At 42.9% G+C, this 23,256-nt stretch overlaps 1 protein-coding gene across 1 annotated transcript in view; it reads left to right on the top strand.

Annotated features, from left to right (window-relative positions):
- Window positions 1-23,256, top strand: part of pcsk5a (proprotein convertase subtilisin/kexin type 5a) — a 31,432-nt gene that overhangs the window by 1,547 nt on the left and 6,629 nt on the right. Inside the window, exons 2-31 of the mRNA XM_073478021.1 lie at window positions 868-972; window positions 2,001-2,174; window positions 2,326-2,466; window positions 2,762-2,838; window positions 3,077-3,165; window positions 3,258-3,430; window positions 3,554-3,760; window positions 7,214-7,314; window positions 7,417-7,520; window positions 7,875-7,995; window positions 8,234-8,422; window positions 10,377-10,513; window positions 10,660-10,782; window positions 10,961-11,063; window positions 11,335-11,525; window positions 11,758-11,842; window positions 12,300-12,403; window positions 12,544-12,682; window positions 12,908-13,023; window positions 13,345-13,447; window positions 14,774-14,910; window positions 15,384-15,584; window positions 15,976-16,044; window positions 16,190-16,232; window positions 16,429-16,571; window positions 17,512-17,712; window positions 19,227-19,310; window positions 19,406-19,604; window positions 20,783-20,997; window positions 21,607-21,849. Of these exons, the coding sequence (XP_073334122.1) occupies window positions 868-972; window positions 2,001-2,174; window positions 2,326-2,466; window positions 2,762-2,838; window positions 3,077-3,165; window positions 3,258-3,430; window positions 3,554-3,760; window positions 7,214-7,314; window positions 7,417-7,520; window positions 7,875-7,995; window positions 8,234-8,422; window positions 10,377-10,513; window positions 10,660-10,782; window positions 10,961-11,063; window positions 11,335-11,525; window positions 11,758-11,842; window positions 12,300-12,403; window positions 12,544-12,682; window positions 12,908-13,023; window positions 13,345-13,447; window positions 14,774-14,910; window positions 15,384-15,584; window positions 15,976-16,044; window positions 16,190-16,232; window positions 16,429-16,571; window positions 17,512-17,712; window positions 19,227-19,310; window positions 19,406-19,604; window positions 20,783-20,997; window positions 21,607-21,849 (4,117 nt within the window). The remainder of the gene's footprint in view (window positions 1-867; window positions 973-2,000; window positions 2,175-2,325; window positions 2,467-2,761; window positions 2,839-3,076; window positions 3,166-3,257; window positions 3,431-3,553; window positions 3,761-7,213; window positions 7,315-7,416; window positions 7,521-7,874; window positions 7,996-8,233; window positions 8,423-10,376; window positions 10,514-10,659; window positions 10,783-10,960; window positions 11,064-11,334; window positions 11,526-11,757; window positions 11,843-12,299; window positions 12,404-12,543; window positions 12,683-12,907; window positions 13,024-13,344; window positions 13,448-14,773; window positions 14,911-15,383; window positions 15,585-15,975; window positions 16,045-16,189; window positions 16,233-16,428; window positions 16,572-17,511; window positions 17,713-19,226; window positions 19,311-19,405; window positions 19,605-20,782; window positions 20,998-21,606; window positions 21,850-23,256) is intronic.

Below are 23,256 nucleotides of genomic sequence, written 5' to 3'. Positions count from 1 at the left end.
AGCCTGTCGGGATGTTCGTGGGTGTGAGATGGATACCAAGATGCCAAAAAAATCTAATTTGTTCTCTCACCTCTCACCTTCATTGCATTATTCTAACCCTGACCTTAAAATATTAATTATCCAAACAGTTAAACCTCCAAGAACCAAGATGCAGGACTTTATTGCCATTTTAATAAGGGTCACAAAGAAGTTGTCAGCACTCATGTGCACGAAAGGGAAAGAAACAGAAATCAATCAGACAGGACACGTCGATGCACCCAGAGAATGAGCAAATAAAAGCAAAAATCAATAAATAATAAAGCAAATAAATAAAACAGAGTGAGTTATCGAGCCCAGGCCAATAAAATTCAACACATGTACTCCCCGGGGATAGGTGGTGTAATGAAAGTTGCAGGTGTGGAGTCCATGTTTCGCTACACGTGATATGAACGAGAACCCTTTGAAACTGGAAAGACACTTTGCTTTATATTGCTGAGGTCAGAAGTCAAAAGTAAATTTCAGAACGGAGACATCGGAGAATAAATCAGCACTACGATTTATTCTTGTCAGCCACAGAAAAAGGCCGAGCTATGACACGTTGTTATCAAACACAAATTGCCAGCGGATCTCTTCTTATATATTAAAAAAGCTCTGTTTACGTCACGGCATTGTGGACACGCATGAGCGGCAGTGTGGCTGGAGTCTCGTGGCTCAGGTTGCCATCGCCTGAAAAACTATCACAGGTGTAAGGTAGCTGCCTTAATGAAAGACACCAAAGGCAGTTTCATAATTTAACAGCTGTTTAGCACAGTGGCAGAGCAGGATGAACAGCACACCTTTACCTGAAAACAAATTAATTTAGAGGGTTTGATGTCTGTTTTGCACCAGATCGGAGGCCTGAAGAGTTATTACAGATTTCGGCACCACGGGACAGCGAAGAGGTCCAATGTGCCCAACGAAGAAGTGACTGCTCGCATCGCCAAGGAGACCAAGGTATGGTAAAGGGATATTGGAAGGATCTGCTGGATTATTAATCAGCTGCATGTTCCCTCCCTGCCTGCAAACACAGAAGCACACACACATGTTCATGTACCGGCCTCTTCTACATACTCAACTCTGCACATCGCGGCCTCACAAAGAAGATGAAGATGTCCAACATAATGCCCGATATCACACACCAGATTTAAAGATAATCGCAGTTTATAAGTTGGATCTTATATTTTTGTTCCACTAAGTCTAGCTAGCTACAGCTCACATCTGCCAGCAATTTCAGACGCCAGAATTTGACAGACGGACCATGAGAACGCTGCTTTTTTTCTGCAAGCAAGATCCCATATTTAAAAAATGAATAAAAATGGTAAATCTGACACTTTTATCAACATAACAATATGTCCTCTGCGAGGATGACAAACAGGAGGCTAACAAACGGTCCATTACAGACTACTACCATTGTTTTGGGTGTGCATACTTTGGGTTTTTTCTCAAAAAAAATAATTAGATTACTTCAATTCCTGTTGGATTTTGTTGTAGCAATGTCCCCATTTTCCCACATGTCAGCAGTTACTTTAGCAAGTAAAATATTATCATAGAGATAATGGCCTTAACTATGAAAAAAAGATGTACACACAAGATTCTACAAACCAGAATTTTCCTTAAAGTTGCAAACAAGATTAACGGTGAGGCCTGTGAGAATGTTGGTGAATGTCAAGGCATTTGGACATTAAGGGAAATATTGGACAAATTAAAGATTTGTGAACCTTGTGGGCGCCACAGTAAAAGAAGAGGATCAACAAAGTCATAAGAGTTCATCTACTAAGGAAGATTTTACCAGAGAAGTGAAAAATGTGACCTGTTGGTGGCGCTAGATTAAAAGTCAGAGGATCACCAAAGCTTTAGGATTCATCTTCAGACGAACGTGCATGTCTGAACAAAAATGTCATGGCGATCCATCCTGTAGTTGCTGAGACGTGAGCCAAAGTGGTGGACATCTGTACAAGTACCCCGTGTGTTCCTTTTTTAAGGTGGAATGGCTCCAACAGCAGGTTATCCAGAGAAGAACAAAGAGGAACCCCAGAACCAGTACCATCTACTCTATTGGCCCAAAGACCAAACACCTTCCCACCGCTCCTCCTCAGTCCAGCCGCACCCGGACGCTGCACTACAATGACTCAATGTGGAACAGCCTCTGGCACAATGTGAGTCAGATCTTTTTATTTTTTTTTCCCTTTACAGAGCTCAAGTCTGAAACACAGACACACAAACCCAGACAGACAGAGCCCAAAATAGAGCCTGATTTATTCTTTACTCCTAAGGGCTGAATTTGATGTCCCACTATTTGCTCCACAGCACTGCAGCGAGTCCAAAGGCTGCCCGTCTCGTATGAACATTGCGGAGGCCTGGAGGAGAGGGTACACTGGGAAGGGTGTGGTGGTGTCTGTCCTAGATGATGGCATTGAGAGGGAGCATCCGGATCTTGAGCCAAATTATGTAAGTGCCCTGGGATGGGACGCCGTTCTCGGGAAGGGGACATTAATCATAAGCAATTTGGCAGAGCTCTTAAGTGTAAGAGCGCAGAGCTGGGACAGATATTGCAAGCAGAGCTTTTGGGCCAAAGGTTTGGAAAGGCCGGCCAAGAGTATTGGAATGGACATTTAACGTCTGATCCACTTAACTGTCGAGTGGACTGGTGAATAATGCTCTTTGTGATTTGTCTGATGAAAACAGAGACAGATAGCCGCTGGCGTCTTATTATGCGCTGCTACTTACTATCCATCTGATTCAGGATCCTCTCGCCAGTTATGATGTGAATGGACAAGACCGCGATCCCTCTCCGAATTATTCCAGCGATGCTTCTAACTAGTGAGTACTTCCATATTTCTTGATTTCCCTTTGCACCTGTTTAGCGGTTTCTATTCCTTTTTAATTAATGCATGCTTTTCTTTCCATTTTTCAGTCATTACATGCATATATGGATATGCAAATTCCCCAGTCTGAATTCAGTCTTCTCACTGGTTTGATGTAACGGAAATAGCACGTCTTTCTCCTCATGCATATGCATCTAACCCCATGTTCTGATGTTCTCCTCCTTCCTTCCAAGCCATGGGACTCAGTGTGCAGGGATGGTTGCTGCGGCTGCAGATTACTCTCACTGCACGGTTGGAGTCTCTTTCCAGGCACGGATAGGCGGTGAGTCCATGTGACGGCGCGTAAACCGAAGGACTAATAGAGGTCAAAGTTTTTTAACATTATCATAACTCTTCTGTCCCCTTCGCCCTTAGGTATCCGTATGCTGGATGGAGATGTGACCGACATCGCAGAGGCCCAGTCACTGAGCTTCAGACCACAGCGTATTGATATCTACTTAGCCAGCTGGGGGCCAGAAGATGACGGGGCCACTTTGGAGGGACCTGGACCTCTGACTCGTCTTGCTTTACAAAATGGCGTCAAAACAGTGAGAGAGAGCGAGAATAAGCGCTTGATATTTGTTTATGTGTACTTCATCTTTTCTCCTTATCGATGTGTAAATATCATTGATGAATTAAAGACCTCTGTCTGCTTCCCCAATTCATCTCAGGGCCGGCACGGGAGGGGCTCTGTTTTCGTCTGGGCGTCAGGGAGCGGAGGGCTAAGAGGTGACCATTGCTCATGTGACGGCTACTGCAGCAGTATCTACACTATCTCTGTCAGCAGCAGCACTCAGCGGGGCAGCCAGCCAGATTACCTGGAGCAGTGCTCCTCCACACTGACGACAGCTTTCACTGGTGGGGAGCCGGAGGAAATGGTGAGTGGAGGCTGTGAGTCACACGAGGAACATCTTCAGTGTCTTGGTTTAGTACCAGAAGATATAAGTTGTGCTGAGATGGGTATGTATGTATAGCATTGTAGGTGTGTAATTTCTATCTAATGTTCCTGGGGCACCTAGCTTACCTGGTAGAGCACAGGCCTCATGTACAAAGCCTGAATCCTTAACAGCAGCTAAGCAGTGGCGGTTTGATGCCGACCCGCAGCCCTTTGCTGCACGTTGTCCCAGATCTCTCTTCCTGTCGTGTCTTCAGCTGTCCTATCAATGAAGACACACAGACACACACAAAATAATGATAAGATAAAAGATGAATTTTCTTGAAAAAGTAAACTATACAATTCAGTACTTCTAATAAGGAAAATAGACAGTGTTCTGCTAGTAAGTGTCCTCTTAACAATCAAGGTAAACCGGAGAGTCTTTAAAGGACCAGTATGTAGGATTAGCGGTGAGGTTGCAGATTACAACCAACTGAATTCCCCTCTTGGTAAAAAAAAGTCCCCCTCCAGAGCCAGTGTTTGGTTAGTTCGTTCTGGGCTACTGTAGAAACACAGCGGTGCACCATGGCTTACTCCATGGAAGAGGACCTGCTCACTGAGTAGATATAAAAGTCTCATGTTAAGGTAACAAAAACACAGCGATTCTTAGTCATCATTATGTTTTCATGAGTGAATAATAATTTTAAAAAAAAACCTTGAAACTATTATATTCCTTTTCTGCCAATAGGTCCTCCTCAATCAGGTAGAAAGGTAGAAATTGTCAACACACAAGCACACAATTGCACATTAATGGAAAAAAAATGTTTCCAAAAATAATAAATAACGAAATAAAAAATAACTCATTTTTATTTGCTTGTGTTTAACTGGAGCTTTCCACCCCAAGGACTTCCTGTTTTCCCTTTAATTCGTCTCAACCTGTATCGTTCTTTTCAAGAAAACTCATAAAATAAAGTATTTCAATATGAAATATGAAATATTTGAAGCTACCGACATCTCACATGTAACTCCAACTACAAACGTATTTAAAACTGAGAATAAAATGCTTTTGCCGCAGTCGAGTTGACAGAGATTACGAAAGAACTGACTTCTGTGCTCTGTTTTGATATTCGTTTTGTTGCCTTCAAGCCTCTGAAGACATAACAGCCACCCCCTTCCAGAAGTTCGGAGGCTGGAGGAGCATTTATGACATATTTGCAAACATGTTTGTTCTCTCTTTTGATTTAACAACACATCTGAAAATCCCTTTTTACATCATATTTAATGACGACACTTCTAACTTTGGTTGAACTCGAAGAGATGCCAGCTGCTTAAAGCCAGAAAAAACACATTTGGGAAACGAGACGCAGGCTGAGGGGGAGCCGTGTTTTGGGCGATCAAGCGCGACAACTTCTGCAGTTGAGTGTGATGGTCTGAGACACCTGTCAATCAAACAAATACGCCCCAGACGTGCTCCATATGAACTTTCTTTCTGGTAAAATGACAACTTTTAAATTCACAAGACACAAGAAGAAGTGAAATTAACTAGTTCGACCCCGCTGTTGTTTTTCTATAACCTCGCGTGGTACAGTATTTGTTCCATTCACTTCAACAGATGCCGACTATTTTTGGAGCCATAGTTTATTTACACTTAAAGCCGTCAGAGGAACTGTGTTGTAAGGCACGTCGGCAGATGAAGCTCTTTTAATTATACAGTAGGAACCTTTGTAAACATCCTTGAGGCTAAACTTAGACACAGGAGGCTTACAGTAGCATGCCAGCATAGACAATATGGCCAAATGACAATCTTCTTTAAATAGATTTCCCTATGGAATCCGTCCTACTTCTACTTTTTTTGCCTGATTGATTAGCAAGTTTTGTGTTTTTGCGTGGCAGCGCACCAGAGAAAGACTAATTATGCAGTATGTAATTACGTGGCTGTTGGGAAACGGTATCAATGAAAGAGCAACACCAGCACGTTGTCTCCAGATACTGTATTTATTTCAGTAGACTGTGTGTTGATGTAAATCACATCCCCGTCAGACAGAATTTTGTTTTTTAATAAATGTGTGGTATGGAGTCAGATGGCAGATACTTACCTCACTTCAGGTAATTTGCCGGGGTCATGGTTAAACAGAGTTAGGCGCCTCATTAGAGTTAATTGGATGAACACTGAGAGCTACTCCTCTGGCCTCAGGGCTCACTGAGGGCTTTTCCACTTGTGTTTTCTTTCTGCAAAATCTCCTGTTTAGCACACCTGACAACATGCACACACCACAAATATGCAAACCTGGCAATACAACGCTATCTCTTAAAGTACTTGATGTGTAATTTGTCATTTAAAAAAGTCAGGAAGGTCAGGTGGCACCATGAAAGTGTATGAATTAAGATTAATAGTAGAATAAAACAAAAAAACGCAGAAGAGCAGACTCGAAGCGTAAAAGTACAGGCTGCAGCAGTACACGCAGAGTACCCACAGGTACTGTTGGATTTAAACTAATCCAAAACAAAGAAAGTGACACAGTAGTGTGATGAGTTGAGTTTAATAAACCATCTTAAACTTAAACCAGCTGGGAACAAATGTCAGTTTCCTTTAATCCATCCCACAGCCCATCACTCTAAATCTGAAACCACACATAACTGCTCAACCATAATTTACACTCACCAGATCTAAGATACCAGCCACCTAAATACGCCTGATCTACTTCATCAAGATCAATGCATTATTCCCTGAGATATTAACAAAAATGCCCATTTCGCAATGCTAAAGAAAGTGAGAAAACCCTCCTGGTTCCGTCTATTTATCCGGATATGCACCAAAAGTTAATGGGGTCTATTCTGAGTCGAGACCCATCCTCCATGCAAGTTTCATAGAAATCTGTTAAGTAGTTTTTGTGTAATCCTGCTGAAAAAAACCAACCAGCCAACAAACCAACCCATTAATGGACATGGCTGAAAACACAAGGTGGAGGTAATAAAAATATGATAAAAAAGAAACCTAATGGTGTTCGGCCAGATGGCAAAAAGAATCAAAAATGAAAGGAGGAAATTCAAGCTTGAACATTTTGAAAATAAACAAAACATGGTTTTATGTAAAGTTAATGGCGTCGAATAGCAAATAATGTGCTAATGTCCAGCCAGTTCACTAGATCTGGATCATAGTATACGTCATTTTGTAATGGGATTACAGTTTATGGCAATACACTGGGGGGAATATTTTTTCATACTTCATACTTGCGCAGTATTTATATAGCACCTAGCACTACTTATGGGACCTTTTAATGCTTGACAAAAGGATATAACATTATGGTAGATGGTATATATCATAACACTCTGCTGTATAAAAGTCTTGTGTGGCCTCCTTTATTGGAGCCACCCAGCAGAGAAAGGCACAGTCCTGTATAACCGCAGGTGAATACTGTTAATTATTAAAGCTGAACAGATCTGGTGTCCTCGACAGGCAACGCTGGGTCCACGGCAGAGCTGCAGCCGGGCTAAATCTGAGACCTCCCTCTCCTCCTCCGTGGCCGCAGGCATCATCGCTCTCACTCTGGACGCCAAGTAAGCATCTCCCCCACATACAAAATCCATACATGCAGGCAGAGTTAACAGGTATGACCGGGTAATGATCGGATAATGATTGTCCGTTTGACCTTTTCTCAGCCCTCTGCTAACCTGGAGGGATGTGCAGCACATTATCGTCCGAACATCAAAATCTCATCCTCTTATTGCTCCTGACTGGCACGTTAATGGAGCTGGATACAAAGGTATTCCCACTAGGTTTCAGCTAAATTTCTAATTCCAAGCTGTTTTCTATTTCAGTAGTTGCAAGTAGTTTGGAGGAAATGAATAATTGCATGATGTCTTTTAATGGCAATCCTCCCAAAACGTATAATAATAAAGAAGATAAGTTAAGCTTGATAAGCATATTTTGGTAAATGTTCTCTCAGCTCTTTTTAGGGAAACTATCAAACAGCGTGCATGCAAACTAATGAGATACTGTGAGAAGAACAGTAATAAACGCCCACAAAGTCTCAGGAGAGTGTGATGTCTTTTATAAGTTACAGCGCTTTTTATGCCCCAGCTATTGTGGTGTATATGTGTGTGTGTGTGTGTGTCAGTGAGCCACCTATATGGCTTTGGCCTGCTGGATGCTGAGAGCATGGTGAAGGAGGCTGAGCGCTGGAAACAAGTTCCCTCGCAGCATGAGTGCGTGGAGGAGGCCCCCATCCAGTTGAGAAGGTATCAGACCAGCCGCACTGCGAGAGATCTCCGCTTTGAGCCGGGGCTTCCCTTGATTCCTCCGCTTTTATCACACTTTATCTATTTCTGTCTCAGCTCTCGCACGGCTTTCTCTCACACACTTTAATGGGTGTCATTTTCTTTATTGCTCCTCTGCTTATATCTCTCCCTTGTTTTCTGCCTCCTCTCTCATCTCTGCTGCTCACTGCGTCTCTTTATTCTCCCCGTCTCCTCACAGAGCTATTCATCCCGGCTCCGTGCTGACGTCTGTGCATGAGAGCGCAGGCTGCTCCGGCAGGCCCCTGCAGCACGTTGTTTATGTGGAGCATGTCGTCGTCCGTGTTACCATCACTCACGGGCATCGCGGCGACCTTTCCATTACGCTCACATCACCTTCAGGCACCGTGTCGCAGCTGCTGGCAAACAGGTAACTAAGAGCAATGCTCAATCAAGAACAGGATGTGTGGAAACTAGAATATTACAACACTCCCCCTCTGGCTTTACCTCATGGTTACTACGTGCAGCAGCAATCTGTGGGCCACACTTTTTCATTTGGAGCAAAGCACAGTGCTAAATTTCATCAGCCTGGCACCTTGTTGCATTAGGGGAAAAAATGTGGATTCTGGCAATCACTACTAGAAAATCGCAGGGGATCAGAGAACTGGTATTTGGGCAAGTTTCTGGCAAAATTAATATCTGGCAAATTTCTGCTGCATGCAGTGTCTTACTTTAGGCCAACTCTGCAATTCTAAAAATACGCTGCAAATTAGCAACCAGAGAGCCTCTGAGTGTCGATTAAAGTTAAGTTCTATCCATAATTTCACATTTACTGAAATTAAGTGAAATTTCTGTGTACCATGTGAAAGTCGTCATAGTATCATAGTGACAGACCTACACCTTAGTATCATGTGATGAACTGTTACTTATTACTTTTCGTGGTAATAAGCGGTAGTGGTAGTACTAGTAGTGGCTTAGTAGTAGTGGTAGTAGTAGTAGTAGTAGTAGTAGTAGTGGTAGTAGTAGTAGTAGTAGTAGTAGTCGTAGTAATGGTAGTGGTAGTAGTAGTAATGGTAGTAGTTGTGGTAGTAGTAATGGTAGTAGTTGTGGTGGTAGTAGTAGTAGTAGTAGCAGTAGTAGTAGTAGTAGCAACACAGGCAGCAGTAGTAGTAGTAATAGCTACACAGGCCGCAGTAGTAGTAGTAGTAGTAGTGTTAGTAGTAGTAGTAGTAGTAGTAGTAGCAGTAGCAGTAGCAGTAGTAGTAGTAGCAGCAGCAGTAGTAGCAACACAAGCAGCAGTAGTAGTAGTAGTAGTAGTAGTAGCTACACAAGCAGCAGCAGCAGCAGTAGTAGCAACACAAGCAGCAGTAGTAGTAGTAGTAGTAGTAGTAGCTACACAAGCAGCAGCAGCAGTAGTAGTAGCAACACAAGCAGCAGCAGTAGTAGTAGTAGTAGTAGCAACACAGGCAGCAGTAGTAGTAGTATTAGTAGCAACACAGGCAGCAGCAGTAGTAGTAGTAGTAGCAACACAGGCAGCAGTAGTAGTAGTAGTAGTAGCAACACAAGCAGCAGTAGTAGTAGTAGTAGTAGTGTTAGTAGTAGTAGTAGTAGTAGTAGCAGTAGCAGTAGCAGTAGTAGTAGTAGCAGCAGCAGTAGTAGCAACACAAGCAGCAGTAGTAGTAGTAGTAGTAGTAGTAGCTATACAAGCAGCAGCAGCAGCAGTAGTAGCAACACAAGCAGCAGTAGTAGTAGTAGTAGTAGTAGTAGCTACACAAGCAGCAGCAGCAGTAGTAGTAGCAACACAGGCAGCAGTAGTAGTAGTAGTAGTAGCAACACAGGCAGCAGTAGTAGTAGTAGTAGTAGCAACACAGGCAGCAGTAGTAGTAGTAGTAGTAGTAGCAACACAAGCAGCAGCAGCACTAGTAGTAGTAGTAGTAGTAGCAACACAAGCAGCAGTAGTAGTAGTAGTAGTAGTAGCAACACAAGCAGCAGCAGTAGTAGTAGTATTAGTATTAGAAGCAGTAGAAGCATAGTAGTTGGTAGTAGTAGTAGTAGTAGTAATGGTGGTAGTTACTGTAGTAGTAGTAGTAGTAGTAATGGTAGTAGTTACTGTAGTAGTAGTAGTAGTAATGGTAGTAGTAGGTGTAGTAATGGTGGAAGTACTAGTAATAGTAGTGTAGTAACAGCAACACAAGCAGCAGTAGTAGTAGTAGTAGTAGTAGCAGTAGTAGTAGTAGTATGGTGGTAGTCATAGTAGTAGTAGTATGGTGGTAGTAGTAGTAGCAACACAAGCAGCAGTAGCAGTAGTAGTAGTAGTAGTAGTAGTAGAAGTAGTAGAAGTAGTATGATGATGATGATGATGATTATGCAGTGTTGTGGTTTAGGCCTCTTGACGACTCCACTGAGGGATTTCAGAACTGGGAATTCATGACGGCTCACTGCTGGGGGGAGCAGGCAGCAGGGGAGTGGACTTTGAAAATCAAGGATACTCCCTCCCTGAAGAGAGACAGCGCTGAACTAGGTCTGCTCATTCTCTCTGTAACATTTCAGTATTATGAAACACATTAAAGTTCAGCTAGTACGGCAGCTGAAATACAGTGCAGGCCTCCCGGGAGAGACCTCTTATCTTGCCCCCCTTTTTTTCTTTTTTTTTTTTTTTTGCCATAGGGATGGTAAAGGAGTGGTCCCTGGTGATTTACGGCACCGCAGAGCAGCCGTATCCCGTTCATCGCAAGCGAGCCCGATCGGCCGAGATGCCGATGGACAGTGACCTCACTGAAGAATACAGTGGTGAGTCATTTATTAAGCTGTCCCTTCTCTCACAGCAGCTAAATGCACTTGAATGCAGATTTACAGTGGAGTGCAGTTAAGGCATTCTTTAATGTAAATAAGGAACTAGTATCAAAAATCTGAATAACTTCCCTGTTGTTGCCCTGATGGAGCTGTGACTTTGCGTTTGCCCTTCCAGGACCCTGCGACCCAGAATGCAGTGACGATGGTTGTGAGGGGCCCAGCCCGCAGCAGTGTGTCACGTGTTTACACTTTTTTCTCAAGTTCAAGAACAACACAAGGTTAGCATGATTACACAGCATAGAGTAGAGTCAGGAGACCCAGAATTCATTGTACAGTATTTGTGTATCCTGTTGCTGCAGAGCATATGGCTCACACATATTGCAAATGCAAACAATCAGCTGTTGTTTACTGTTAATTTCTTAGAAGACCAAAAGTGTCATTGACCATGGTTTCACATTATGGTGGTGAGAATTTCTCTCCACCCTCCCACTCATGTAGAGAGTGACACCTCCTGTCCTCTATGTGCTTTGGTCCGTGTCTGTCCAATAGGATGTGCGTATCAGAGTGTCCCAGGGGATTCTGGGGTGACCGTCGGCGTTGTAAGAGGTGCTTCTCCTCCTGTGTGAGCTGCACTGGGAGTCGCAGTGACCAGTGTACTTCCTGTATACCTGGTCATTACCTGACCGAGGGGACCAACACCTGCACAGCCCACTGTGGGGATAACTTCTACCTCGACCACGGTCTGCCTTTTTCAATCTCGGAGTGTTTTGTCATATTTGTTTGTAATTGTATTTAACGAGACAGACGGAATATCCTCGAGTGAACCTTTAAGGGTCTATTGTTTGGAGCCAGCTGCACATGAGCCTGCTAATGAATAGTCAGTTGATGTAACTGCAGTTGAGCGGTGTGTGAGTAAGATTGATTAATCGCTCTGATGTGTATTCCGTGTGTATTGTTTGATTTCCCCCACAGATGCAAATATGTGTAGAAAGTGCAGTGAAAACTGCTTGAAGTGCACCTCCTACAGCATCTGCACAGAATGCAAACCAGACACAAGGTGAGGCAAATTCTCTGATGATGCTTGAATTAACTGCTCGGTAAACACTGCTACTTCTCCTCCAGCCGCTGAGAATACTGATTCTCCCCTGTGCAAACACAGACCCTCTGCAGCATCTTAACAATTAGAAAAAGCTACAATATCTTTTCAACTCTGCATTTAAAAAAGAATGTGTCAGCCTTCCCTTTTCCTGCCTGCAAAAGAAAAATGGATCTTCATTTCCATTTTGCAATATCATCACGGGAAAAGGACAAAACAGCTCTGTCAGATTCACCACATTGTTAGAAGTAAGAAGTTTCCGGAGTACTGTGACTCAGTTTGCCAAGTACTTGTGGTGGTGTGCTGTGGGTTGGAAAACTGAGTCTGCGGTCTAAAAGGCAATGAGTCATCTTGACGGTGTCACATGATTGGCTGTGTGTGTGTGTCACGGTGCCACATGCTCTCTCGCCCTCTCCAGTCTGCAGGGGAATCGGTGCCAGCAGAGCTGCGCGGCGGGATTCTACCATGAACAGCAGGAAGGCACATGCCTGCCCTGTCACAAGGCCTGCGCTACCTGTGCAGGTGAGAGCACAGGTCAAGGGTCGGGGGGTCCAGAAGTGTATGAAAACTTTAAAACTTACGACATGGAGCTGTTTTCGGTCCAGCTTTGTGTCCTTCATCCGTTTAAAAACATGTTTGCTTCTGCCTCACTGCGCCATCAGGTGCAGGTGTTGAAGCATGCAATCGTTGTGCAGAAGGCTACTTGATGGAGGAGTGGAGGTGTGTGCCCTCCTGCAGTGCTGGCTTCTACGCCACAGAGCCAAACCCAGAGATAGCTGATGGGCACAGGATATGTAGGAGGTGAGCTCACTGGTGTGTGTTCAGGTGTGGGTGGTTTGTTTATCTGCTGATGGCAGGCCTTATTCTGGTGGTTGGCTTCTGTGCTTGTTTTCAAGCTTGTATTTGTTTTTGAGCGCCTGTATGGATGTTTTTTTCCTCTCTGTGATTTTTTTTATTTTATTTCTTTTACGGTCAGTACGTGTGTTTGTGTGCGCATGTGTTCAGTCTCGGTGCTCTCCTCTTCAGGTGTGACGCCAGCTGTCTCACCTGTGTGGGGCCGAGCCGGGGGAACTGCAGCAGCTGTTCCAGCGGTCACAGCCTGCAGGATGGAGTGTGTGTTGTTAACACTGAGTGCACAGACGGTCAGTCAACCATCTTCTTTCTCTATTACGCGTTGGCTCACTGCTGTCCAATAAATAATATAATAATAATAATAATAAACTTCTGTATCATCACAAATACAATTATTTTCTTTAACTGAATTAATATCATATGTACACAACAGCTGCTAATGTTTTGATGAGAGTATGAAGGCTGTTTTATATCTATCTATGTATATTTATTAGTCAGGGTTTGTGTGTATATGTGTTGTATATGTGCCATTTGACATTAAACCCACCTCTGCGCCTCAGATGGTTACTCATTTCTCAGTCAGCATCACACTCTCACTCCATGTCCATCAGGAGAGTACCATGACAGTAACGGAAAGTGCCACGCGTGCGATGCAACGTGTCTGAAGTGCACAGGGCCGCAAAGAGGAGACTGCATCAGCTGTGTTTCTTCACGGTGAGTTGGTCTTGACTTTTCAGATTCAGGGTCAGAGAGGAAATGAATACATCCCGCTGTTTCTCGGAGGAGGAGAAAATGGTGTCTCACCAGTGTGCAGAGAACAAATAATGATGTATCAGACATATTTTTACCATCAAACTCGAATTTGATATAAAATAATTATAAAAGCCAGAGTCTTGTCTTGTCTTGCAGAAAAGGAATATAATATTCATAATTATGTTTTCATCTTGGAGTGAATCTTTTATTTCTACAGAGGGAGCGGCCCCTTTTCCATGGACTCCCCCATGTTGCACCTCCGTATTTCTACAATAGCCCAGATAGGACAAACCAAACGCTGCCCTAAAGAGGGCCATCGTAGGGGAGGTTGGGATGAGGGGTGCTCAGTTGATTGCAGTCTCCAACTTCACCACTAGATGTCACTAAATACCCCACACTGGTCCTTTAACTGATGAGTCCTAATCGACAACCAGTGTTGGGCAAGTTACTCAGGAAGTGTAATAAGTTACTCTGTACTTATTAGAAAGTAATAACATAACTTTACCTCACACTTGGTATCAAAAGCAATTTGTTACTTTACTTGTTAAATTACTTTTACATAAGTAATACCCCCAAATTTCGTTCTGGCGACCCAGTAACACTGCGTTACTTATTATAGTAAGAGAAGTTACTATAGTTACATTTTGAAATTGTAAACCCTTGCACTGCTCGTTGCTGGGAAGCGTATTATTATTACAGTAATCTATAACTAAGTAATCTGTTACTCCCCAACACTGTCGACATCTGTTACGATAATGAATTAATTGTTCCACAAAATTGTTTTTTGAAATAAAAAACAAGCAGTCTGTGGTTCCAACTTCTCAAGATGAGAGAGCTTTTCTTTGTCATGCATCATTTTCTGGACTTTTATTCAGACATTTAAAAATTGCCATTGCCAAGAAAATTGAACCAGTTAACAATCTATGACAAAAGACACACTAATTTACTGTATATAGTTAGTAATTGGAATAGATTAGGGTTTTTGCTACTGTTTATATCTGTGTGGATGTATAGATGCATGCATATGTATGCAGTACAGAATTTCAACTAATCAGCATCAGTATCTAAAAGTCCCACATTGCCTCTCAGTTTAACGAACCATCGCCAACCCTCCCTCCGCTCTGCCTGTGTCAACACGCTCAGCTTCATCTGTGTAACTCTGCCATATGTTACCTGCTGGGATGTAAATGAGTTCAGCTCATTTGCATAGACATAATTCATGTCTGTTGATTTTGTGGTGTCGCAGCTGAAAAAGTGTTGTTTTTTTTACGTTGTTGTCGGCTGCAGGGCTCTGGATGACGGCCGCTGCGTCGAGGAATGTGCCAAGGGCAAGTTCCGGTCAGGTGGCCGGTGTCACCTGTGTGACCACACCTGTGCCGCCTGTGTGGATGCAGGAGCTGCCAACTGTACCAGCTGTGACACCGGTGAGGCCTGAACAAGCACGTATACAGTATAAACTGTTTGTTTGTTTGTGTGTGTAACACTTTCACACCAACATTTGCGTACATATGCAGGTTTTTTAAAGACAGGTTAACCTGCTAAAAGTAGGTGATCATCTCCTTTCCAATTGCCAGAAGAGTTTGACTTTCTATTCTTTTTTTTTTTTTCCTGTCTGTCAAGTTCGGCATCAGAAATGCACCAGAGACAGGAGACAGGAGACAGTCGAGAGCAGCACATCAAATACCAATATTTACTCTATGGCTGTCTCTGATCTGGTCTCCACTAACTTCTGATGAAATATTTGTCTCTTTAGCTTTAAATGCTCCACTCTGTTCACCGGCTGCTGGATGACTTTGGTGCTGCCTGCTGTTTGGTGCTGGGAAGTTGAAGAAGCCAAAGTTCAGCGAAAGTTCAACATCACCGCTCTTCACACCATGATATGCTGTTTCTCCTCCAGATAAGTTTGGATTGGAGCGTTACCTGTACAAAGGCCAGTGTTTGGACGCCTGCCCCGAGGCCTTCTACCACACCAAAGAGAGGAGCTGTGAGCGCTGCTCGGACCACTGCCGGCTCTGCACGAGCCCAACTCACTGCCTCAAGTGTAACTCGTCCTACTACGTCTCCGACGGAGTGTGCGCGAAGCTGGAGTGTGGAGAAGGTAAACAGGCTCACAGCGTCATTTAGGAGCTCTCCCTAAATCCACATGCTGCTGGGATGAACCCATTTATCATGTTGTGAGCTTATTAAAGGATAAATTCAACCAAAAATTACAGTTCAGTCATTATCAACTGATGGAAAGTCAGGTGAGGTTTCATAGTTTTGCTGACTTTCTGATTTGTTGTTCTGACTTGAGGGTGTGTTCACACGAATTCTCCCAGTTCCCCCCTGGGGAATTTTCTGGTTATTCCGACGCCACATTAATGCACTATAAGTGTCAAAAATGACCTTGTAAAGCGTTTTAGTCACACCAGAGATCACTCGCCCTCTCACCCTCTATTTCTAAATGTTTCTCTCTTTCTTTGACACTCGCATTTCCTCTTTTCTCTCAGGGGAGGTTGAGGATCCAGATTACGACGACTGCATGTCCTGCGAGGAGGGCTGCAAGAAGTGCGTCCTGTGTAAGTCACGGCTCAGAGGCCCAAACGAACGCTGCCCACAGTAGAGCGAGCTCTCCTCCCAGTGTGTCGCCGACCGTGTTCAGGAGTTTTTCCTGGTAGTTGCTGTTTAACAGGAGAGCTGAGTTTTTTTGTCTGCTTTCAACAGATAACCCCAGGCATTGCCTGTCCTGCACTGAGGGCTTTTACAAGTAAGGCTGTGTGCCTCACTGTCTCCATGTGTGATCTCGCCTCTCTGCACCCGCTCTGCCTTTCAGTTCACTGCCATGCTAGAATGAAAAAGGGCCCTTTTTTTCGCTGTGAGAGTACAGTGTGTTTGTGTGTGTGTGTGTGTGTGTGTGTGTGAGGGGAAACTGCAGGTATATAGACTGCTGCTTTTGTTATCAGTTTTCAGGATGGCTGCTACAAAAACTGCCCGGCTAAGACGTACAGCGTGGAAGAGGAGATGACCTGCGTTCCATGTGATGACAACTGTGTGAGCTGTGATGAACATGAGTGCTACTGGTGTGAGACCGACCTTTTCTTATCAGGTAAAACTGCCCCCCCCTTGACCCAAGACGTGAAGGCATGGTGTATTAATTACAGAGGTGGGAGACGTATTCAGATCCTTCACTTAGAGTAGAAAGATTACACACTGACATACACCTTGTAAGCATGATATTAACAGATTTATTTAAAGGTGCACTATGTAGTTTTAGGGGAGAATTAGTCCATTAATATGTATATTTACAGGGTGATTAGATAACATGAGTTATAGAGGCTATTTTGCACGGATGTAAATACAGGTGTGCCTTGAGATTTCGGCTCGCCCTTTGCTGTGTGGAAACCACAGATTTGAGGTATTAAAACTGGATTCAACTGGATTTTGACAGCTGTACAAGAGAGGAGGACCAGAGAGGACCTCAAATTAAAATGCAGACACCGCTGTAAGCTCTTGTCATTTCAGTTCATATTGTGCTTTAGTGGTGCACATTACCAAACAAAACTGCAATTAATCAAACCACTAAATAGTAAATGCCTCGTGGTAAAGTCTTTGGAGCCCCGGGGCAGATCCTCAATTGGTCATACAGCCTTGACTGTGGCTGTCGAATAAACATAGTGGAGTAAAAGTGCAACATTTCTCTCTAATATGTTGTTAATTATAAGTATAAAGCAGCACAACCAGAGATGTTGTCTTATTCATTCCATACATTTTACTTTATTGTCCTTGACCTACATTACCCACAATGCAACTAGACTGCAGACAGTTCTGCTTAAGTTTCCATTGTTCTGCTGGTAGCGTCTAATGTAAAGCCGCTGACCTCAAGTAGAGCTGAGGAGCGTTAATGCAGTAGTACTTTGATGTGAAAATCGGTGGAAATATACTTCAGGTAAAGTACACGTACTTCGAATTGTGAACTTGCCCTGCTAAGTGGACTACATACAACATAGATCTCCAGAAACCAGAGAAACTTCTCTTATTTTCCCCAGAGGGGAGTTGTGTTTCAGAGTGTCCTGATGGTTTCTATGGCGACGAAGACACCAATGACTGCGAGGAGTGTCACCCAGGCTGTGTGACATGTAGCGGCCCAGAGGGCGATGACTGCCTGTCCTGTGAGGAGGCGAAGACGCTGGAAAACGGAGAGTGTGTGTCTGACCATGAGGTCTGTCCCATTAAGACCTTTCGCAGCGGTGAGACTAATACTTATGTATTCCACTAATCCAACTGTCTGCCCATAATGAATCAGGGATTTGGGCACTTTCACAGGGGCAGAAAAGAAATCTTGGAGGGTAATTGGTCTGTGTGCCACCGTCCCTGAACCCTGTACCAACTTAAGTACTCAAAACGGTCAGAACTACTGAACGCCAGCCAGATACGGACTTTGAAATAATTGATTGTATATGCTGAACATTTAGCTCCTCCGTGGAATTAGTTGGACAGACCTTTAAACAACATATGGTAATTAGTGTGAAGCTAGACATCTTAATTATAGGAACTAAAATAACTCAGAGAAAAGTACATAGGTTAATACAAAGGTTGAAAATGAACACACACAAGTAAAGTTATTCTTAAACTTTGAATCTCAGGAACTTAACCTTAAGTCTCAAGCTTTGAAACTTTGAACAGCAACATGCTGCGGGATGCAACTGGGCCTCCGTGTTAAGTTGATTTAGATTGTGAAGATGGGTTTACATACTATTCCTACTTGTTGGTTTTTTAATTGCTGTTGTTCAAGACATAAATCCACACTTATTTGATGCTGAAATGGTTCCTGAAATACATCATGACTCAATATTTCAGTCACTTGTGCATCGTTAATGTGAGGAAAGTTGAGAATACAAACTGAATCCTCTTACTTACAAGGTGGAAGAATCTGTGTCAGGTAAATGTAAAGTAACTCTTGTTTCTGTATGCTAGCAGGCTATTGAAAAAAAGGGGGAAACAGCTAGCCGAGCTCTGTCCAAAGTTCAAGGTTGCTCGGCAAGACTAATGGAGGAAATAGTTCCAGCACATATTGTTGAATGCTAATGTCTTTTTCATTATTTTCACCCAACCGGATCATAGTTTTATTACATTTTCAGGCACGTGTGTTCACATTACGTGTTCCTCCCTGATCCCTCTAAGTGCAACCACAAAACAGGCCCACTGCAACATACACCCGAACAACAGTTCCTACTGTCACAGATATAACCCTCGTAAAAAACCACAACTTGTCTTTTGTACATTTCTGTAAGTAAATAAGTAAGAAATTATTAATAAAGCAACTTTCTAGATCAGACATAAAAATGTATGTCAAAATAAAAGGCCAAAAGAAGGACTTAACTTAAAAACAAATAAGATATAATGTGTTAATAGGTACCGTTTAAAGGTGTTTGTGGCCAGGCTAAGCTAGCTAATTGCCTGCTAGCTCTAGCTTCGTATTTAGCTTCCAAACATGAGAGTAGTATCAGTCTTCTCAGCTCACTCTTGACAATTTGTTTCTAAAAATGTTAAACTATTGGCTGTATGAATTGGACTATTAGCACTATTGTTGCAATATATCGTCCAGTAACAGTTTTTTCCTGCTTTATTATGGATGGATGGAGAGAATGTGTGCCATTGTTAGCCTGTACAGTGATGCGTACTACAATGATCCTGGATCAGGGGCAGGTTTCCCTCTTGCCGTGTCTTGCTGTTACGACTGTGTCATTTATTTAACCTCCAGATGATGGAGCGTGTGAGGACTGCCACCCGTCCTGTGAGTCCTGCTCTGGAGACGAGAAGAATCAGTGTACAAAATGTGCACAAGGTCTGTCAGTCACTTATGAAGCCCGCGACAGCAGTTTAATATTTTCCTGGTTACACCGCAGCAGTGATGATGTTTGCTCTTTATTCCTCCTCCAGGCCGGTTTCTGACCATACAGCAAACATGTGTGTCAAAGTGTCCGGGGGGTTTCTTTGCCAGCCGGCTGAGCGGTGTTTGTGAGGCCTGCCCTCCAGGCTGTTTACAGTGTGTGGACGCTCAGCGCTGCACTCGCTGTCAGAGCACTCGTAAAGCTCAGTTTTTCCTGCAGGATGGACAGTGTGTCCAAGAGTGTGTCAGGTGAGGGGTTCATCCTGTCACTGTTGTTTTTCGTTTCATAGTTATGTACATTATTTAATCAGGAAGTGGAGATCTCATTTATGATTTAGACCCGAGTACAGAATAAAAAATCAAATAGAATAAAATGAAATGAAATAAATAAAGAATGAAAGTGGTAATGGTATGTACAGAAGCCCTCAAGGCAAGTTATTTTTTTCTTCTGCTGATCGCAAGTCTGATCTAAATTGTTTTGACTTGAGAAGTGGTGAAAAAAATAGGGGGTGTTGGCAATTGAATTTTTTTTAAAATTATTTCACAGGTTTTTCACTCAGTTTCACATATGGAGAAATTTTTTGTCAAAAAATGCACGCAAGAATTTTTTCTTTCTCCTGAAAAATATTTTTTTCTCACTTGCCCCTCTGGGCTTCCATAGTAATGACAAAGAACAGACAAAATGACGTTTAAAATATCACTGGAATAGATATAAAATGAAATAAAAATGCAAGAATATTCTGTGGATATAAAAAAAAAAGAATAATACATCCATGGTAAAACAATGCTGGGAAATTTAACCCTGCTTGCAAACTCGTGTTGAGGCACGATCTCTGAAGAGCCAAAAGCAAAACGTTAAGAGGTGTCTTTGACGGCCATGATTTTGACATTTCCTACTTGATGTTTATGCGCCATTAAATTGTGGCATCCTTGATATTGAAAGAAGAGGTCCTTCATGCTCCATTAGCGCCGAGACGACCACTTTAAGTTTTTGGCCATGAGGGCCCTTTTTTAATTTTATATTTGCTGCCGACTATGGAGCAGTTTTTGAGCGATACTTTATAACTACGTGATTGTCTGGATTAATTATTGGCAGTCCTCTGTAGACAGAAGCACGGAGCAGAGCAGAGCAAAATGTCAGTTGTCTTGTTTACCCCAGCAGCAGCAGCAGCAGCACAAATTCATGACAGCATATTAGATAAAAAATAAAAGATATATCCAGTCCAACTTGACACATGTCAGGTTTATACTTGCCATGGTCTTAACTAGCAATGTATCAGTTTAGTGGTGCGTCTAATTTATGTCTGTTAAGCAGCTTGATGTGATTTCAACAGAATCTAGATGTGTAGATCTAGCAGTGAACATGCATAACAACCCCAGTGTACCTGTATCTGTGTGTCTACTGATCTCTGTCTGGCACCTCATAGGGGTTATCCTGCGGGCCAGGTGTGTCGGAGCTGTGCGGCGGGCTGCGCGTCATGTGTGAAGAACGCCACGCACTGCCTCAGCTGTGAAGAACCTCTCCTCCTACACAAGCACCAGTGTGTGGATGAGTGTCCTCCAGCGCACACTGTGCGGGACAGGGAGTGCCAACACTGCCCCTCGGCCTGTCAGGAGTGCAGCCCACTCGGGCAGTGCACAGGTACTGACACACAATGCAGATAGGAACAAACTCAGCTGCTGGAGCTGGTTCTGTTTAATCCAGAATGTGCTGGTACATCTCTATAGCTCTCTGCAGATTGTGTTACTATGACCTGTAAGTGTGGCGTTTGATATTTTTAGCCGCAGTAGCGACATGGCTCTAGGCGTGCCAGTTGGTCAGTCCACCATTTTGATCCCAACTGAAATGTCTCAATGTACGGGGCATTCATAGTACCCTGACAATGTATCCTAATAGACCATATTCACATGGCAGCCATTTTCATCTGACATCACGCTCAGGGCGAGTTTTGCTTACTCGAAACAGTCGCCACTGAACGGTCATCGCCTCGAGTGGGACCCAAACTATAGTCGTCTGGGTGAAAGTGTGACAAATAAACCGTCCCCTGACCTCCCTGTGATTTTCTGGCACTTTGCATTGTGGTCATCTGTTGTGTGTCTTTATAACAAAGTCAGATTTTTTTTCCTCCAACTACCGTGTGCAGTAGACTTTTCTTCCTCTTGCATTCCTCACTAAGACTTTAGGGTATAGTTTCAAAGAGTTGTACTAAATTGTTCTTCCATTCAGTACTAAAAGCTGTTCTTTGTGCAGGCTGTGAGGAGTATCACTTTCTCCACGAGGGCCTGTGTGTGCTAGACTGTCCCGAGAGGTTCTTTGAGGACAACGAGCAAAGGGAGTGTTTGCGTTGCCACCCCGACTGCGCTTTGTGCGACGGCCCGAACAGCAATGACTGTGATGCCTGTACGGACCCAGAGGCCACTCTGCATAATGGAGCATGTCTGGCAGCCTGCCCGTCTCATACCTATAGAGACGCTTTAACAGGAGAGTGTAAAGGTACAGCAGCAACATAAAGCACAAGTTTTGTTAACTCAGGAATAATTTGAGAGGCAGAAATGCACTCCTCTGATGAAAACTAAGTTGAGATTCAGTGATTTTGTAAATATTAGTTGACTTTTTTCTTATTATACATTCAGAACTCCTGCTCTTTTAGGCGTGTGAAAAATTCAGAGATGATCAGTTTCTCCTAAAACTTCATTTTCTCCTCGCCGATGCAACATATTCTGTCCTGTAGAGCGTCCTTCATGCATCTTCTCAATTATATTCTCTACTATGCCGGAGTGTGTTTCCTGACTCAGACTAAAATAGCATCTCTTTTCAGACGGGTAACAGGCAGCTGTCAAACCTTGAAAACAAAACAGCGACGGCAAAGACAGTTCCCTAGAGAAAGACACATCGCTCTAGTTTTGTTATTCAAAAACACAAAGCGTGGTGTGTTTCTCCCAGGAAAATGTTGTAGGCGATGCCCACTTTTGTTGCTACATACAGTAGCTGCCAGCAGTAAGACATTTAAAGGGAAGAACATTGTTGTACTGAGAATGGACAGAGGGGGGTTTTAATATTTATTTTCATCTGAGCTGAACATAGGCTGCAGACAATGTTTTCACGGATCACACTTTGATAACCTAATCGGCATTCCTGGGCAAGGAAAATGTGTTTATATAGCACATTTCATACCCGAAGGCAAAGTGCTTCACAGATAACACAGGGAAAAGCAGAAAGAGGCCATAAAAAAACAATAAAAACAAGCAAACAAAAGCACACAGAGTAAAAACAATAAAAGCAAATAGGTGGAAACTACCAGGTAAGGCGTTTTATTATAGAAAAAATAGAAAAAAAATATGTTATTCAAGTCTTTTACCTAGGACGGTAAATGTTTATTATCAGCATGCTTGTAGAGTAACAGAATACATGTTACAGGATTACATAAATAGGATACAATTAATAGTAGCTTACATTACTTTTATATTGTGATACTTGGATTAGATTACTGACTACAGCTAACTACAGCCTTGTAAAAAGTACCCAAAGGTCATACTTGAGTAAAAGTAGCGACATCATGTAAAAATATTACTTTGGTGAAAGTGAAAGCCACCTATACAAAGAGGACTTGAGTATAAGTTTTGAATATCTGACCGTAAACATACTTTAGAAATTTTCTGGCAATAAACGTACTTAAGCAAAAAAGCAAGCAAAAGTAAATTATACAGTAAATTATATCTGGTTGAGTGATTATTGGACTGGCGGACTATCAGATCCAGTATTTAGCACGTTTCTGATTAATGGAGTCCGTGTTGTATTTACCCAATTGCAGATAAAATACATTTATTAAATAAATAGTAAGTGGCTTTGGCTCTGATGCAGCATGTAATCTACAGAGTAACTACTAACTAAAGTAATCAG

This window comes from Pagrus major, chromosome 12 (assembly GCF_040436345.1).
Source record: "Pagrus major chromosome 12, Pma_NU_1.0".
Taxonomy (NCBI): domain Eukaryota; kingdom Metazoa; phylum Chordata; class Actinopteri; order Spariformes; family Sparidae; genus Pagrus; species Pagrus major.
The sequence above is the reverse complement of the archived record's forward strand: the minus strand, read 5'-3'. Positions and strand labels throughout refer to the sequence as shown.